This window comes from Anser cygnoides, chromosome 4, assembly GCF_040182565.1.
Source record: "Anser cygnoides isolate HZ-2024a breed goose chromosome 4, Taihu_goose_T2T_genome, whole genome shotgun sequence".
NCBI classification, from domain to species: domain Eukaryota; kingdom Metazoa; phylum Chordata; class Aves; order Anseriformes; family Anatidae; genus Anser; species Anser cygnoides.
Window position 1 is genome coordinate 44629048 of NC_089876.1, and position 15890 is coordinate 44644937.

The 15890-nt window shown below is 39.9% G+C and overlaps 1 protein-coding gene across 14 annotated transcripts in view; it reads right to left on the minus strand.

The window, feature by feature from the left end:
- ZNF827 (zinc finger protein 827) overlaps positions 1-15890 on the minus strand; it is a 160192-nt gene that overhangs the window by 4793 nt on the left and 139509 nt on the right. For 12 of the 14 annotated variants that reach the window (XR_007166113.1, XM_048071772.2, XM_013175072.3 and 9 more), the window contains 5 exons: positions 7735-7872; positions 6030-6201; positions 4388-4554; positions 1589-1780; positions 1316-1493 (listed from right to left, as the gene is read on the minus strand). Coding sequence is in view for 13 of the 14 variants with exons in the window: in XM_048071772.2 (XP_047927729.1) it covers positions 1316-1493; positions 1589-1780; positions 4388-4554; positions 6030-6201; positions 7735-7872 (847 nt within the window). In the remaining variant the exon portion in view is untranslated. Of the gene's footprint in view, positions 1-1302; positions 1494-1588; positions 1781-4387; positions 4555-6029; positions 6202-7734; positions 7873-15890 lie in introns of all 14 variants that reach the window. The other 2 variants (XM_048071777.2, XM_048071778.2) reach the window with 2 other exon arrangements.

The following is a 15890-nucleotide window of genomic DNA, read 5'->3' on the forward strand; positions in this document are numbered from 1 at the left end:
CAGCTTTCAAGGTACCTCATTATTACTTGAGCTGGGCAGGAATAACTTATGTAGACTGAGAAGCCCATTCTGTCAGGAAGGTCTGAGTCATAGGTCATGGTTTTTCCTTGGTAAATAGAACAGATTCTGTGCAGCTTAAACCCAAAGTGCATTAGACAACTGGTCTGTACATCCAAGACAGACATCCCGTCGTTCTGGCACGCTACTTGTTTCTCAATCTGGTCTTCTTCCCAGATTCAGTCATCACATCTCAAGTGATCACAGATCCCAATTCATGGAACTACTGAGCTGGAGACCAGACGCTGCCTGGCAAACAGAACCAGTTTCACAAACTGCAGTGCAAACTGATAGAGCTACTCACGGTAACACTAAACGCGGTGCACCAGTCACCTGACAGTTACAGTGCACCAAAAACACTGGTTTGCTTAGCCAGAGCAACACAAGCAGGGAGTCCTGTGCTGAACCCTAGCTGGCCTTGAAGTGGTTCCAGCCTCTTTTTCCTGCAGCAGCTGGAACAGAGACCAGGGGCATACATCTTGCATAATGTCACACTGACTGTGCGCAGAGAGCAAGCATATGGCCCCAGCAGTCACTCCTTCCCTCAGGGGTCCAACTTTGACATCAGGGCACACTCACTCGCTACAAACTGCTCTGCACCAAAAGACCTTAAAGGGCAGCACCCTAGCCAAAGACAAAGGGCTTTTTTTCTTAAAAGAGTGTGTCATTTGTTACTTCTTAATTTATACAATAGAGATTATTCTGTGGCATGCAAACCAAAGCAGTGAGCATCAAAATTGTTAGTTGCTGGACTGACTTTGCATTAGCATCTACAAGGGTTATAAAGCTACTCAGAGATCTGATTTTGAGAAGCTGACTTCAGACTTAGCTGCACAGATCATACAGGATTTAGTTTCTTTAAGCCAGGTGCAGAACAGAGAATGCGCTGTGTGCTCTCCTTTGCTCCGATGCCTTCAAAAAAAACCCTCTTAGTTTCGCAGCACCTCTGTCCAGTACTACCTCATAATCTTAGGACTCATACTGTCTCCTATTTGACTTGAAATGGGAAAAGGCCATGCTTTGTTACAGCTCTAAAACCAGTGGACACTAGATCTACTACTAGCTATCTACTATAACGATGCAAGCCAATGTTAAAGCAACTGTAAAGGACTGGGCTTATATTATCTAAACAAAGGAAGCCCCAAATCTGGATTCCCAGACATTTAGCTAATCCTTTCTAGTTGACTTCCTTTTGTTCTATCCCCACAGTATTAAAGATGCTTAACACAGTAAAAGTTTGTGTACTTGCTTTCCTTACTTGAGCCCACCGGTGGGGACAGTGTGGCATTTCTTGTGCTCCAATAATTGCTCAGGTGTCTTCATGAACTTGTGGCACACATCACACTCAAACATCCGTGTGATCAGGTGGATTTGCAGATGGCGCTCAAACATATTTTTTGTTTTGCAGACAAAGTTACAGAAAACGCATTCAAAGCCTGAAGAATGAAAAAGAGAAAAATGTATTCCTCATATGGTGGCTGGATTCACTGCACAGAAGGTGACAGCTTGTGTTTGTTTAACAGGGTATTACCTTTCTCTGACTTCTCTTCAGTATTCAGTGAGGTCTGAGTACCAGGCACTACAGAAATGACTAGCAGATTGTTTGAACCTTTATTTTTTGGAGTTACATCTGCATCTTCTTTGCTGTTGGCAGAGTCACTGAGCGCTGACAGCGAAGATGAAGATGGACTGTTAGATTCACTGGGTGTCTTCCTCTCTTCAGCTGAAAAACAGGAATAAAGAGCAATAACTAGTACAGCAGATTAGATGAAAACTCAGCGATCCAGTTTTAAATTTCAGAAAAAATCTTATTTATATTTAAAGTTAATTCAGACTTGCTTCTAAACAAGTCTAAAATCAACTGGTTGGTTAAGGAAGCATCATAATTTCACCTCCTTCCATTTTATAAGTGTTTACAGTAGTATATTTCTGTTTATCCTAGAATGTATTCTGTCTGCAATGGCATAAGCCCTTGTCCATCGTATTCTGCTGCACGTCAAAAAAGTTGGATGGGCAAATGATTAGCTCCCATCCATGAGTTGGTTTATTCAGAGCTGTGTTAATATGAAATGTTGGCAAAGTCTGCTTTTATCTATGGGATAAAGTCCCCTGATAGAGGCGTCTGCAAAGAGCAGTGTGTGCCTAGCTTTCAACTCATGAGCGGCACCTTTAAGTAAGTCTGAGATAAAAATGTAGGAATGCACTAATGAAATCTGATGACCCAAGCTGTCAATAGGGAGGATGACTGGGATATCATACAGAAAGATTCACTGACCTTGGGGACCAGAGTAATAGAAATGGAATGAAATTTAATAGTACAGAGTACAAGGCTATGACCTGAAGGGCCAGTAACAAGAATTTTTGCTACAAATGAGGAGTGCTTAAGTTGGAAACAGTCAAGGAAAATAAAAGAAGAATTTGAGCAGAACATGGGATGAATATGAGCTATCAGCATGGTAGAGCCTCCAAGGAAGGTAAATATGATCACAGAATGTTATTGTCTGAGTTATTCCCAGTAGCTGCTGCTGTTTTACACTACCACCATTACTTATTTCATTTCAACTAATACACCACGTATGGCTGTGATTGTGTATGTCAAGAGCAGGGATTGTAACAAGAACAGACACAGTGAGGGATTGGTACAGTAAGAAAAGAGTATTTCATGTAAGAAAAGGCTCTACGAACGTTTAGATGGGATTAAGTTGTTCTCCAGGAATATACGAAGGAATAAATACAGTGGGAGGGACGAAGAAAGGTGGAAGGGCAAGAGGTGGACTGCTGTTTCAGACTGAAGACAGCTCTGGCACAAGAACAAAGTATGTGTATTCTGATTATCAGTAAGACACATGCTGGAAAATTTAAAAAGGTACCTAATCTTTAATGCCAGAAAATCGTCAGCTGCCTGTCTGTTGGAATAGTTGGTCTGCAACAATTCTACTTGCTTGAAGACATTCGCCAAGACCCTTATGAACAGATCTTTTATGACTTGGTAACCTTACAGGGTAAGGGGCTGGAGTCAAGTGACCCACAAAATCCATTCTATTTTTTTGCCTCCATATTTGCCTTATGTGTAAGCCCTTGGCTGAATTGCCTGCTGAACGGCTCATTTTGACAGGGTGATTGAGGAACAAATAATTAAAAGAGAGGCTTTAAAAGACAAGCAGCAGCTCCAAATTTTTAGTTTTAGCCAAGAGAGAAAGATGCGATTGAGTACAGCTCAGTTTTTAGCTCTGATGCAAGCTTTTCATGTGGATGGCATTTCTCCATTTGCCTTGACTTCCTACATGTGAAATACATATAGGTTAAAAGTTTGGGTGAAGACAGAGTTGTAAGGGAACACAAACACCTCAGATAGCAGGGAGATGGGAGCAATGTTGTAGTACTGAGAGCTGTGCTGGCACAAAATCCCATGAGGGCTTTCCAGTAGTTTGTATTTCTGTAGGGACATTTAACTTATGTATTTGTAAGCACAAACAGCTGCATTCTTCTCTCCTTTCTCCTTCTCCATATTCCTATTTTCCCACTTTTATCCCTGGAGGATAAAAGGAGGAGCAATTTAGCAATGGGAAAATTGTGCAGGATGCAATTCAGCTTCAGTATTGTCAACACAATTATTTGTAGCTTGTGATAGCAAAGTCCTTCTGCCTGGCGTTATAAGAGAAATTAATTAAAAGCATTCTAATTTTCTTCTCCCTAAATTATGCCAGACTTCATTAGCTGGACTACGCATGTGGAGCTTGTTTGAAAACTGCTGTTGCTCTTATCTTTGGCTATTAAGTGAACAGGACCAAAGAGACTTGGTCTGGTATGTGACTTGGTCTGGTATTCAATACAGAGTTGCATTTAAGGCACTGCTGAATCACAGTGTTGGCTAGGCATCAACATGATATTCCAAACTGACGGACTGTGGAGGTGAACAAACTGAAGACCAAAGCTCAATATTTTGTGTGTTACAAACTTACAGCCAGGTATGCATAATTAGCACTCAAAGTCACCTTATCACCTCTGAAGTCAAACCAGGATTTTGATGAAATAGTAAACCAGTCAAAAAAACACAAACAATGTATGCTGGCTTCAACCGGGGAGGGGATTTGGGGGATGTGAGGAAGGAAGACTAAGTAGTCCTTCATTTATTCCCCTAAGCTTGAAAACCGATCTGCAGTACCAGACTATTTGCCTGGCTAGAGTCCAATTCACTTCAGCTTTGAGAGATCAGGCCTTAATTAGCAAGCATTTCAGTGAAAGTAAAAAGTGTGCTAATGGGAAGTGTGAAGGTTGCACCTAAAAAGCAGGGAAGAGATCACTGCAGCTGGGAGAGGGGGATCATCACCTGTGTGCTTGCTGTTGACATGAGCCTTCATATCTGCCTCTTCCATGGTGACAAAATCGCATGCGGTGCAGCAGATCGAGAACATCCACTGCTCTTTATCCACGTGGAGGGACATATGACTGACAAACTGGACGTTCATCTCTGTCTCAAACCCACACACATGACAGCTGCAGGCAGAAGGGAATTCAAGAGTAAGAAGGATTAAAAAATAAAGCACAAACAGAAGCATATTGCCCTTCCCTTCATTTTTGTAAGAAAAAACTCACTGCACTGATTTATTTTCTTCTTCACTGTTGAATGTTCACTGGAAAATTCTTTTGTCTGCTGAACTGCCTTTGAACTGATGGCCATGCCAACGTGATTAAGGGCAGGCACAATGCAACAATCCTGTACATGCTATAATGATGCTAAATAATCATAAAGTTAATTAAAAACTACAGATTCCAGATGCTGCGCATCACCTAGCCGATTCCTTTGGGCAATAAGAGGCATTGCAGCCTTGCCAAGATGTTTAGTATGGCTGATACACTGACAAACGGAGAGCTTGCTGCACACTCCAGGAGTTATTTTCAAGCCCTGGAATGGTTCCCGTGCCAAACTGGGATCTTGTGCAAAACTGCCTGGCAGTTTCAGTGTAAGCAAGTAAAAATGGGTTCAAACATTTCTTATGCTTGACTGGAAAACAGCAGTCATCAGCTATACAAATAATTAGCAAGGAGACAGATTTCACAGCCAGTGCATAAAAAGAGTGATATTGAGAGGCAACGGAAGGGACCCTTTAATTTAACTTTCTGTGCAGAGTCCTCCTCTTGTTTTGATTAGGCCATTAACATTTAAAACAAGCCAAAAACATTAAAAAGGCGTATACTCTAGGGCACTATTTTGCCTTCCCAGGGGAAAGGACTAGATAATCTAATCCAGGAGGTCTTATTTATTTCTTACTTCTATGGTTTTATAATTAAATCTGCTCTTGGCATTTTGACTGAAAGTAAGAGTGATTTTGTAGTCTGCTTGGCCACTAGGGTACATATCATGGTTTGCAGAACACGCAACAGCGCATACAAGGAGAATGCCCAAACAGCCATTTTATCTGGGCAATTCCTTCCAAGTTTCCAGGTAAATTCTCCTAAAGATCTTCTTTCATCATGCTGGTCACAGAACGTATATACCTCTAGCAAAGGAGGAAAATGTGTATGTAGTCATTATAATTATTGTAAAACTTTATTCTTTGATTTCATAGATTTGGCTGAAAACAACGGAGCTAACAGACACAACTGGAAGCATAGCACTTTACATTTGCCATGAATCTGTGTAAACAATGGGGTATTTTGAAGCACAAAACTTAAATGAAAAGTTAAAGAGGCTTCTTGGAGCCCATCTGCCTCACACAGCCATTAAAAAAACAACAACAAAACACACACCAAAAATGTCATTCCTTCCTTATTGCTATCCAAGTCAAACAGCATGAGGCAGCCACATGGGTTTTGCTGCTTAGCCCAAAGTCAAATACGGGCAAGGCAAATACTTTGAGAGCAGTTCCACCCTCCGATGCCAGAAGGGTGGCCCTGTAACACCACCTTAGCAGGAAGCTAAGACATTCAGATTCCAGTGTCTGGTGCACAGCCCTCATCTGGGTCCTCACCTGTAATAATAAGGGTGCTTCTTTCCATCACTGCCTTCAGAAGTGACAGCGCTGACAATGTCCTCAGTATCTGTACTCACCAGCTTCACAGAATGGACGGTCAGGTGTTGGTTCAGATTAGCACGGCACTTAGCAGCATAGGGGCACAAGTGGCATTTGTATTTTCTCTCTTCTGAGAAAGAAACAGAAAGCCTTCAATGTATATTTCATATTGAAGCAAGCTATTTTCAAAGCTTCCAAATATGCATTCTTTGGAGTCTCTCTGAGCAACTTCCTGAATGAGGTACTTTGGAAGCCTGGCACTTCGCAAAGTTATAGGAGTTCACAGCAATTACTCAGAAAAAAGAACTCACTCAGAGGTAGTTTAGGGCTAGGGTGGTTTTTTTTTGTTTGTTTGTTTTTGTTTTTAACATGTTCTACCATTTGTAGTCAGATAATATAAAACCTCATAAACTGGAAAAGTGGGGTAACGGCTGCTCTGAGAGCTGCAGCAGAGCCAGTACAGAAACAGGTCAATAAGCTACACCTACTTCCTTTACCTAGCATCTTTTATTTGATTTTTGGGCCCAGTTATTCTTGAGGTTGCCCATGTGATCACCTGCAGAGAGCTGATGGTTGATGGTTTTGTATTAAAATCTGAGAGTGGGGAGAAAAGGGAATGCTGCATCATCAGGCCAATTCTGAACACAAGCTAACCAAAAAACCACTCAAAGAGCAATTAAAGAAATTAAACACAAGTTATGCTGCTTCACAACTGTTAAAATAAAAATTATTTTAAATTAAGCATTTCTAAATCCTGGCAGCAATCTTTTTGTGCATGCCAGGCTTCATTTTCTGAAGAGCTGATTAATAAAACAACCAAACATTACATCAGCTTTTACAACCTTTCCCTTTGAAGAGCTGCTGCTCTATATTTGAAATATAATACTACAAGTGTTAGGGGAACAAATTCAATGGAGAAGCTTTGGATTAAGAAAACCCCATAAAGCCAAGGAGCAAGAGCATCTGAACCTTTTCAGCATGGCTATACTAAATGACACGATACATACTGGTGTTATGCCAACAATATTTTTCAGCACCGCATCAGAAATTCTTGCATTCAAGTCTTAATTTGTGCAGTGCACCTCAGCAGGCTGACGAGGTGCATCTTCCATATCAAAACTCTGCTAGTCTCAGTTGATTTGAAGCTGATCGGATTTAAGAAAGCTGATATGGGGTAGAACAGCCCGTGTTCCTCTTAGAAGAAGTGAACGATGAGAGCAAAGGTGAGTGACAGATACTAAATCCTTTCAGTTTCACCACATCTGAAACACCAAGGCCAAATCTTTTGTTGTTAAGTAATGTTTAAAAAGCTCGTCAGGTGAATGTAAAAAAGGCCAGACAAAAGCTGTGTCTTCAGGACTGTGTTAATGGGCTTGATTAAACAGCTGAGGTCTACACGCAAGTCTACTGGAACCTGGACAAACTTGAACTTGCAGATTTTGTATAAAAATTAATTTAAAATAGGCTGTAAAGAAATGTTAGTTAACCCTCTGTGTACCACTGCTATGACATTCTGGCCTGTTTCTGGGCTTGGCTGTGCTCTAGGTGCAACAAGCTGAGGATAGCTCCTTCCACATACACTCTTCTGCTTACCTTCTCCCCAGGCCATGATGAACACAAGGATTTCCTCAGTGCTGCAGAGAACAATAAAGCATCAGCTTACCTGTGTGCAGCGAGAGATGTCGGGACAACGTCTGCTGTCGGCCAAACACTTTTCCACACACATCACAGGGGAAGAGCTGGTCGTTAAATTTCCAAGACGGCAATCCATTTCCTGCCTCCAACCCTAGCTTTTCTGTTTCTATGCCCAAAAACACATAAACAGAAAGTTGTACTTTAATAACTGTAAAGAATCTCAGATTTCACTCAGCAGAGTCCTGTAGGTATCATATAAAACACAGCACTTCAGGTATATGCAGTGTAATGTGGCACACAAGTTCATGTAAAACGGAAACTTTCCCAGTGGTGGAAAGAAAATTAATCTTTCATACAGCATATTCCATACATACTCTAAAGCAGAACACTTATGAGCTAGACATAGAATTAAACTGGATTATGTAAATAGAGAGAGTCAAAGTGAGCAGTGCAAAGCATTAACCTCCAATTCTGATTTTGTGGAGAAACCCCTCCTTTGGCTTTTTCAATCACCTACTTTTGCCTGGTGGATGAAGAAGACCTGGTTTGAGCTGGTGGTTTATTTTACACTGGATTATTACTCACGGCTGAAGGAAAACTTCCAATCCTTTTCTAGTGATGCAGAAACTGCTGCAATATGAGCATCTTCCACTGAAGGAGAGCAGAAGATTGCTCAGACAAAAGCTAAGTGAAGAGAGCCCAGCATGCCAATGAGTGGGTGGCATCTGGTGTAAGCTCTAACCAGTACCTGCGGTCCTCAGGCATCAAAATCCCCAACAGCTTAGAGGGCTGTCCATTGAAAAACTCAGACCCACAGAGAGCACTTATCTTTAAAGAAGTGGTTTTAATTGTTCCAAGGACAGAGAGTCTGCTATATATCAAAAAAAAAACTCCACACGGCATAAAACACAAAGTCACTCTGTAAAGATGCAGAGAGAAAAAGACTGGAAGTGAGGAAGACAAAAAATGTACACAGTGCTTCAGGAGGAAGGTAAAAGCATGACCAGTTTTGATCTGGACAGAAGGGAGCAGGAAACCAATAGAGACTGAAGATAGTAGTGATACTATTCAGACCTATATGAGGACTTATTTTTGCTAAAAGACCGCCTACTTCTACTGGAATGATGAAAGATGCAACATGCAGAGCACCCTTCTCTAATCCCACACCACCTGTGACACTGCTGCCCAGAACTAATTCCCCTGGTGCACGTGTGATGGAGGGAATCCATTTCGCTGGTATTTTCAAGTACACAGAAGGAGAACTGAGGACAAGAGCGCAAAAATATCTTACTGAGCTTAAGCTGCTACCTTGGAGGTTGGTACAAAACGGTAAAATCTTCATCCAGTGCAACACTGAGGAATAAACACCCATGTGTACAGGCAGCATTACCTACCACTGCAAATTTGGCTAGCATGTCTGGAAGAGTCTCTCATTCACAGATAGGTGTCCATCTCACTCTGCTGTGATTTAGGCAAATAGTTGTCAAATACTGTAATTAATTTAAACAGTAACAAAAACAATGCCTCATTTAGGGCTGAGATTGCACATAGCAATCTCAACAAGTTTATGGATGGTCGTATTTGCCAGCCCTGTTTCAGCTCCTGTTCCTTTCTCGTGTGACCCTGTGTGTGTACAATGTTCAGCACAGCTGAGAAATTATGAGGCACTTCTGAGTACTACCATCCAACAACAACACATTGGTTCTTAAAAAATTCCTAGTCATGGAACAAGTCCTGCCTCTTCAAAATAGCCATTTTGTGAAATTAAAAAAGACCCTCACTCCCACCCCCCTAAGGGACCATAACCCTTAACCTCCAAGAACTTGAATAACAAATGATTCTTTTTGTTACCATCCTCGAATTCAAAACAATGGAAAAATCTGACTCTGTACTACCGTTACAGTTATTTTAGCAGAGCTTCTTGAGGACATCATCGAAACAGTGCTTTAAAAAAGGCATATGGTAATAATTATAAGAGAAGGTCACACAGGTGCAGGTTGCCTCAATATGGTCACAACAAAAATGAATTAATTGGGACACATACCAAACAAGTAGGCTCAATTAGAAGTAAATAAGTCTCCTAACAATTCATTTCAGCATTAATCATCAGCTCTCTTTTATCTCTTAAGTAGGAGAAATATCCTCTTCCCTCTGGCAGATTTATAGCTATCAGTTCTGGGAAGCTCATAGGAAGTCAGAAAAATATCAACTCTCTGGTTATCTCGAGCTGGTGAAAGCTAGTTCCCCGCAAAGCAGCTGCATATTTTTCATTGATGCAAAAGAGGATACTGTAGGTGTTTTGAAAGTACTTATGTTTACTTTAAAGATTTATTCCTGGAGTCCTAACTACAGTGCTTCTTTCTTCTCTTTCTACTGAATCTTCTATCTATAGCAAAGCTTTTTCTTTTCAGCGAGCTTCTTAGTTTGTTCATGGCAGACCAGAGTTGGTCTCTGGTGCAGCAGGAGCCTCAGCACTTCGTGGGAGATTTTTCAGCTCCGAGGGAAACCACCTACTTCTACCCACCTCACCCTCTGGAAAACTCTGTCTGCAGCCTAAGCCCTGTGTCCACGTGGTGGTCCAGAAAACTCCCCAAAACACACACAGTAACTGACCTGGCCAGTGACCTGAAGAATCGGGTGAGTCAACATCCATATTCAGTCCTTGGGCTCTGTGTCTAATGCCAGGGAATGGTCTTTTCTGTGAAGCAAGATCCTAACACTGGTTTGTGCACAGCGTTCTCTGTGTATCCCAAAGCATTTACCAAGAAAGTATCGTTTTAAGAATACTTTACACAGAGGGTCTTTCAGTGGCCAGGAGGAAGATGGACTGAGACCAACTAACATTAAATAATAAGTCACCATTGCGAGAGATGTCTCATAGAAATCCATCTTTCACCAAGACATTCTCATACTTAAAAAAAAAAAAAAAGACCTGATGTAAGATTTCTGCTTTAAACATTCAACAGCAAATTCCAAAGCATTTATGTTAAAAAAAAAAAAAGACAAAATAATACTGAAATTATTAAATAAGTAAGAGGCTGCATAGGTTGTGGAGTTTAAAACAAAGTATGCTTAGTAAAATGGAAGGCCTCCAAGTTCTCTAGTACATCATTAAAAAGTAAGAGAAAGTTTAAGACTCAGCATATTAAGGGTTAGTAATAAAATTATTTTGAAATAGTTTTGCATGAAAGTTTTAAGAGCTAGATTTTATTTTTTAATATAAAAGTAAAACTTCATGAAATTTAGTGAAACGCATTTTTATGGTCACCTTTCCTGCCCTTCTGCATCACCTGGCATCACTTCCCTACTAACCCCAAGTCGACTTCATAACAAGTACCTGTATTAAAGCTGACCATTCCCCATGGGGTTAGAAAGAGCTGGGACTGTCCCCACCTCAAGTTTCCCTGTGGTGAGGATACGGCAGACAACAGCTGCAGAAATGTTGCTCCATCCCTCCCCTTGCCCCTTCAAACAGAATAATTTCTGGTAGGCAAAGCCCAGTGGCTTGAGATAATTACTACCTACCCCTTTCCTAAGCTGTTAGTGATAATTTTGAACATGTATGTATTTTTGGTTTTCACATTTAGCAGTGAACTCGTTTTTTGTAACCTCAAACTGGTAATATCGCTATGAAGAACGCATTAACCACCCCTCCTGAAAAGCCTTAGTCTGACTTCTGTCAAATGCTGAGAGAGGATACCGTATCTGGCTGAAGCTCTAAATGAAGAAGAGAACAAAGTGTGACCTGAATACATAAGTAACTGTCTAGAGTCACTAAATCAGCATTGTGACTGCTAGAAGCTCTCACATACAAAGAAACTTCCCAAGAGACTGGATTTGGGCTCTGATATGTGGTACTTTGATTACTTATTTTCTTTTACTTAGCTTGTGTGTTTTTCAATTACTGCTTCACAGTGCTTTATACTACATTGTATTTCAATCTGTGGTTCACTGCAATGCTTAGCTTTATATCTTTATACCAATAACTGAAAGAATGAAACCACTATTTAACTGAAAAATATAAAGATAAGAAAACAACCAAAACATATATGATGAAGCATTTTTCAAAGAAGATAAATTCATATTTATAACCGTTGCTGGTTTACTGTCTGCTCTGACACCCTATAAATCACTTAAACAGCTGCTTCTCTGTTTCATCTTCACAACTCCGTAGACCTCAGAAGCAACAAATTTCGCAAGGGCAGATCCTTACAGTCCCAGAGAATCCTATAGATAAAAATTAAATAGATTGTCCTTTCCAATAATCATTCCTTAAAAAGGTAGAAGTGAGAGGTGCTGATGAGACCTAACAAGGAAGGTCAACATTTATCATCTCCATTCTTCTGGGAGCGTGTATCATATTTACACTTCGGGTTGTTCAGACAGTTTGATACCACGTAGACAGTCAAGAAGAAATCAAGTAAGTGATTTTGAAAATGAAGTGAACAGAAATTCTGTGAAGGGAGAAAATAAAGAGTGGTGGTGAGACTGTTTTTGATCAAACCCCCTTGCAACCGAAACGTGATGAAGAAAACAAGTTAGACATCTAGAGGAATTGGTGGCAGAACAGTCGTGCAGGGGGAGGCTGAGCACTAAGAGGGAGAGATGGCCAAACGCAGAACAAGAGATGAACTGGGAAAAGGTAGATAATAGCTGATGCAAAAAAAAGGGAAAATGAAATGTGCAATACCTCCCTCCTCATACTCCTCAGGGACAAAACTTGATGTGAAGAATATGAGATGTAGAAGGAAGCTCCCAAGGGAAAAAGCATCTAAAAAACTCCACAAAAACAGAAAATGAATAAACTGACCAGAAAACAGTGCTGGATAAAGTAACCAGGTTTCTGTGATCCTCATATAGATCCTCATGGCAAGAGGACCTACACAACTAGAAGTGCAGATGTCCCACGACAGGACACCTCAGCTTTGCTCTGAAAGACTGAGGCAATTCAACAGTCACCAGATAACTTTTGGTTCCTACCAGCCTGAAATGGATTGCTGTTAGCATCATCTTTCAAGTACCTCACTGTTACCCAGGAAGTAAATATACTGTATGCAGCTGAATCGGAATGTCACAAGAACTTGTCCCATTTGTAAGGTTATTTTTATTCTGTTGCATCTAAAAAACTAAAAGTTCAAGAAATGATTTATTCAGAAACAAGGCATTCAGATCAGGCAATCATACAAACACTGCTTTAAAAACATGTATTTGGTCACAGATTTTTTTTTCTTTTCTTCCTCTGCATTCATCTATGTTATTATGTCTTCCTGTTCTCTGCAGTGTCCACATCATCAAAGATGCATTTTACTGCTTTGGAGCCTTCCACCTACGCGTTCATCTATCACCTCTGGCAAGCACACAGTATTTAAAAATCAAGAACTTCTTTTGTGGAATATGTAATTAAGGCTTTGCTGGAAGCTTGTTTGCTGAAAGCCTGAGAAGGGCTTGCAAGCTCAAAAATATATTGAGTGTATGAAATTGCAGTGCTCCAGATACTATATATCTTACTTCCTTCCCAACTTACTTTCACAAAGGTTTTATTTGTGGCACCAGAATTCTTATTTCTAGTAAGTCAGTTAAAATAAATGGTGGAATCCTTCCAGATACTGTAGTTCTTAAGTAAGATATGTCTTGCTAGTTATCTAAGGAATCTGTGATCCTTAGTGGTCCTGCAGTCTTCATTTGTCTCAGCCAGCATCACAGCAACCTGTCTCATCTTATTTTGGGATTTATCTTTTACTGTGAGCAGGCTCATCCACTATTAGCCAGTGATAAGCAACAGCTTTTTGGCATAAAAGCAAAAATCTATGCACCCCACAAAAATAAAAAGAAATAAGAAATATGTATATAAATAAAAACAAAGCTTCAGCTGAAATTCCAAGCTGTTTTGCCTGACACCTTTGTGGGCTTTCTTTTAATGACTTTTTGTAGCTATTAAAGGCAGTAAGTGCTGCAATACCAATTCAGGGGCATCTGTTCAGATAAACCCAAGTCCCCTTGCTTGTGTTCTGGCTGGCCAGAGGTGATCGTGCACCAGTCTGGGAGCTGTCTAGTGCTGGCAGCAGGGCCCTGTGGCCAAGCTACCAAGTTTGAAGCATGAACAAAGGAAGGGCTTATGTAAGCCTGTGTACCCAGTCACAACGTGCATCAGATAAGAGAAGTTATTTTGGGAGATTTTAATAACTACAGCAATACTCAATAAAAAAATTACTGCCCAAATATACAAACCATAATTCCACTTGCAAGGGGGACATGTACTTTTTATTTCATTAATCCTGAAAAACTGCACACAAGCTGTCTGAATGACAGAAAAAAAACTGCAAAGAGGAAGCACAGGACACCTCATTGCTAAATAAAACAACTTTACCAACTAGGTTAACAGGCTCTTATTTTTTTTTTCCTCAAATTCTTCATAACTAACTAACATTACTATAGAGTGTGGTAACAGATAGTCATGTTATGGTAATTTAAAATCCTTGGTATGGGAGAAAATAGAAACCAAATGATTTTATGTATTAGAAGTATGGTGCTTAAGTAGCTCTTTCTGAAGCCATCAAGCAAAAAGACTTGAAAGTATTTCAATAAAGAGCTTGTATAAACCACAAAAAGAAACATTAATATTATGCATTGAGTTATTCCAAATGCACGATGATAGGCGACAACATTTGAAAAGGTCACTGAGAAGTGATAAAGATGCTTGTTTTTGTGGGGGAAAAAAAAAAAGTTAAACCAAAAGACGAACTTTAAAGATGCTTCTGCACAGGTACATTGGAAAATGGTGCACTTCACCACTAAGACTAAGCCCGTTGCTCAAAAACGGGCAGTTACAAGCAGGGTGAGAAGAATAGAACCCATATCATGACAAAGATAAGGCAGGGATACACTGACTTTAAAACACAAGTCCACTTCCCACCTTTGTTTAAAAATCAACTTCTCTTACAACTTCACTTATCAAACAGAGAACTTCTGACCAAGCAGTGAGGTTTGGGATAACCTTCATCTGCATTATCAAGCTGTCAGATTTGCTTTTACTGTACACTTTAAACTTGAAACTTTAGAAACAACCAAGAAAACAGAAATTTCCTTCCCAGTTCCAAACTTAAATCAGTCTTTGTTTGTAAATTCTGTGAAAGGTGGCTGGAGTTGCAGATTTTTAATAAATCCTAAAGCTGCAATAATTTTCCAGTCATTTCTTGAAATACATTATTTTTATAACAATGTACACTACAACATCAAGTTGAGAATAACACTGGACAACACCACCCAGCTTCTATGATGCACTGTACTGCTTTAGGATAAAGCATAATCAGGGTTTTCTTGCTGCTAACTTTGTTCTATACACAGTAAGAAGGAATAAAACAATGTAAAATTCTTGACATATGCAAAGTAAGGCCTTAAGCTGTAACATTTCTGACCAGAAAGTAGTGGTCATGGAAGAGTCCATCTTGCTCACTGCACAGGCTCCAGCAGTTCCTCTGTCATTCACAGTTATCACAGTGAAGAAAGTCAGCTTGGTTTCATAACTATATGTGAGATAATGCAATACGGTCCACATGGAAACTGGTTTATTTCTTAGACAGAGTTGAGACATTGCAAGAAAGGGAAAGAAACTAGCAGCAAATTCCCCCAAAATGTGTTTTTGAAAGCTTATCTGCTCACTGTCAGCCAATAGAGCTATGAGTCCCCTGAGTAGCAAAAGGCTCGATCAACACAACTTTTTTTCTTGTTTAGAAATAATAGCTATTATAAATAAAAGTTAAATTCTGTATCTATTGTCAGAGAAAAACTTGATAATGTGCTCTCTGTTGTCCTATGCTTTATTTTAATAGAATACTACAACGTCTCCCTGAAACTTTCTCCATGATAGCTGCAAGATGTGCCACGATGAATTTGCATAAGCTCCCCCTCCAATTCACTCTCAGGTAGGTGGCCCTCACATTTATCTCATCCATTTACACTGTAACATTTATTTTGGGTGCTACAATACTGAATACAAATGAACTTATGAAGGTATAATTTGCTCCTATTGTTATTTTTAAAACACAGTTGATTCATTTCTGTATTGCCAATAGGTTTCTACCCTTTGAGTTTCTTCCCTACAATTCTGTTTAAGACACACTTTCTAAGAAACACTTTTAAACACGATTCAGTGACTGTCATACATATTTAGGACTGTTATCGTAT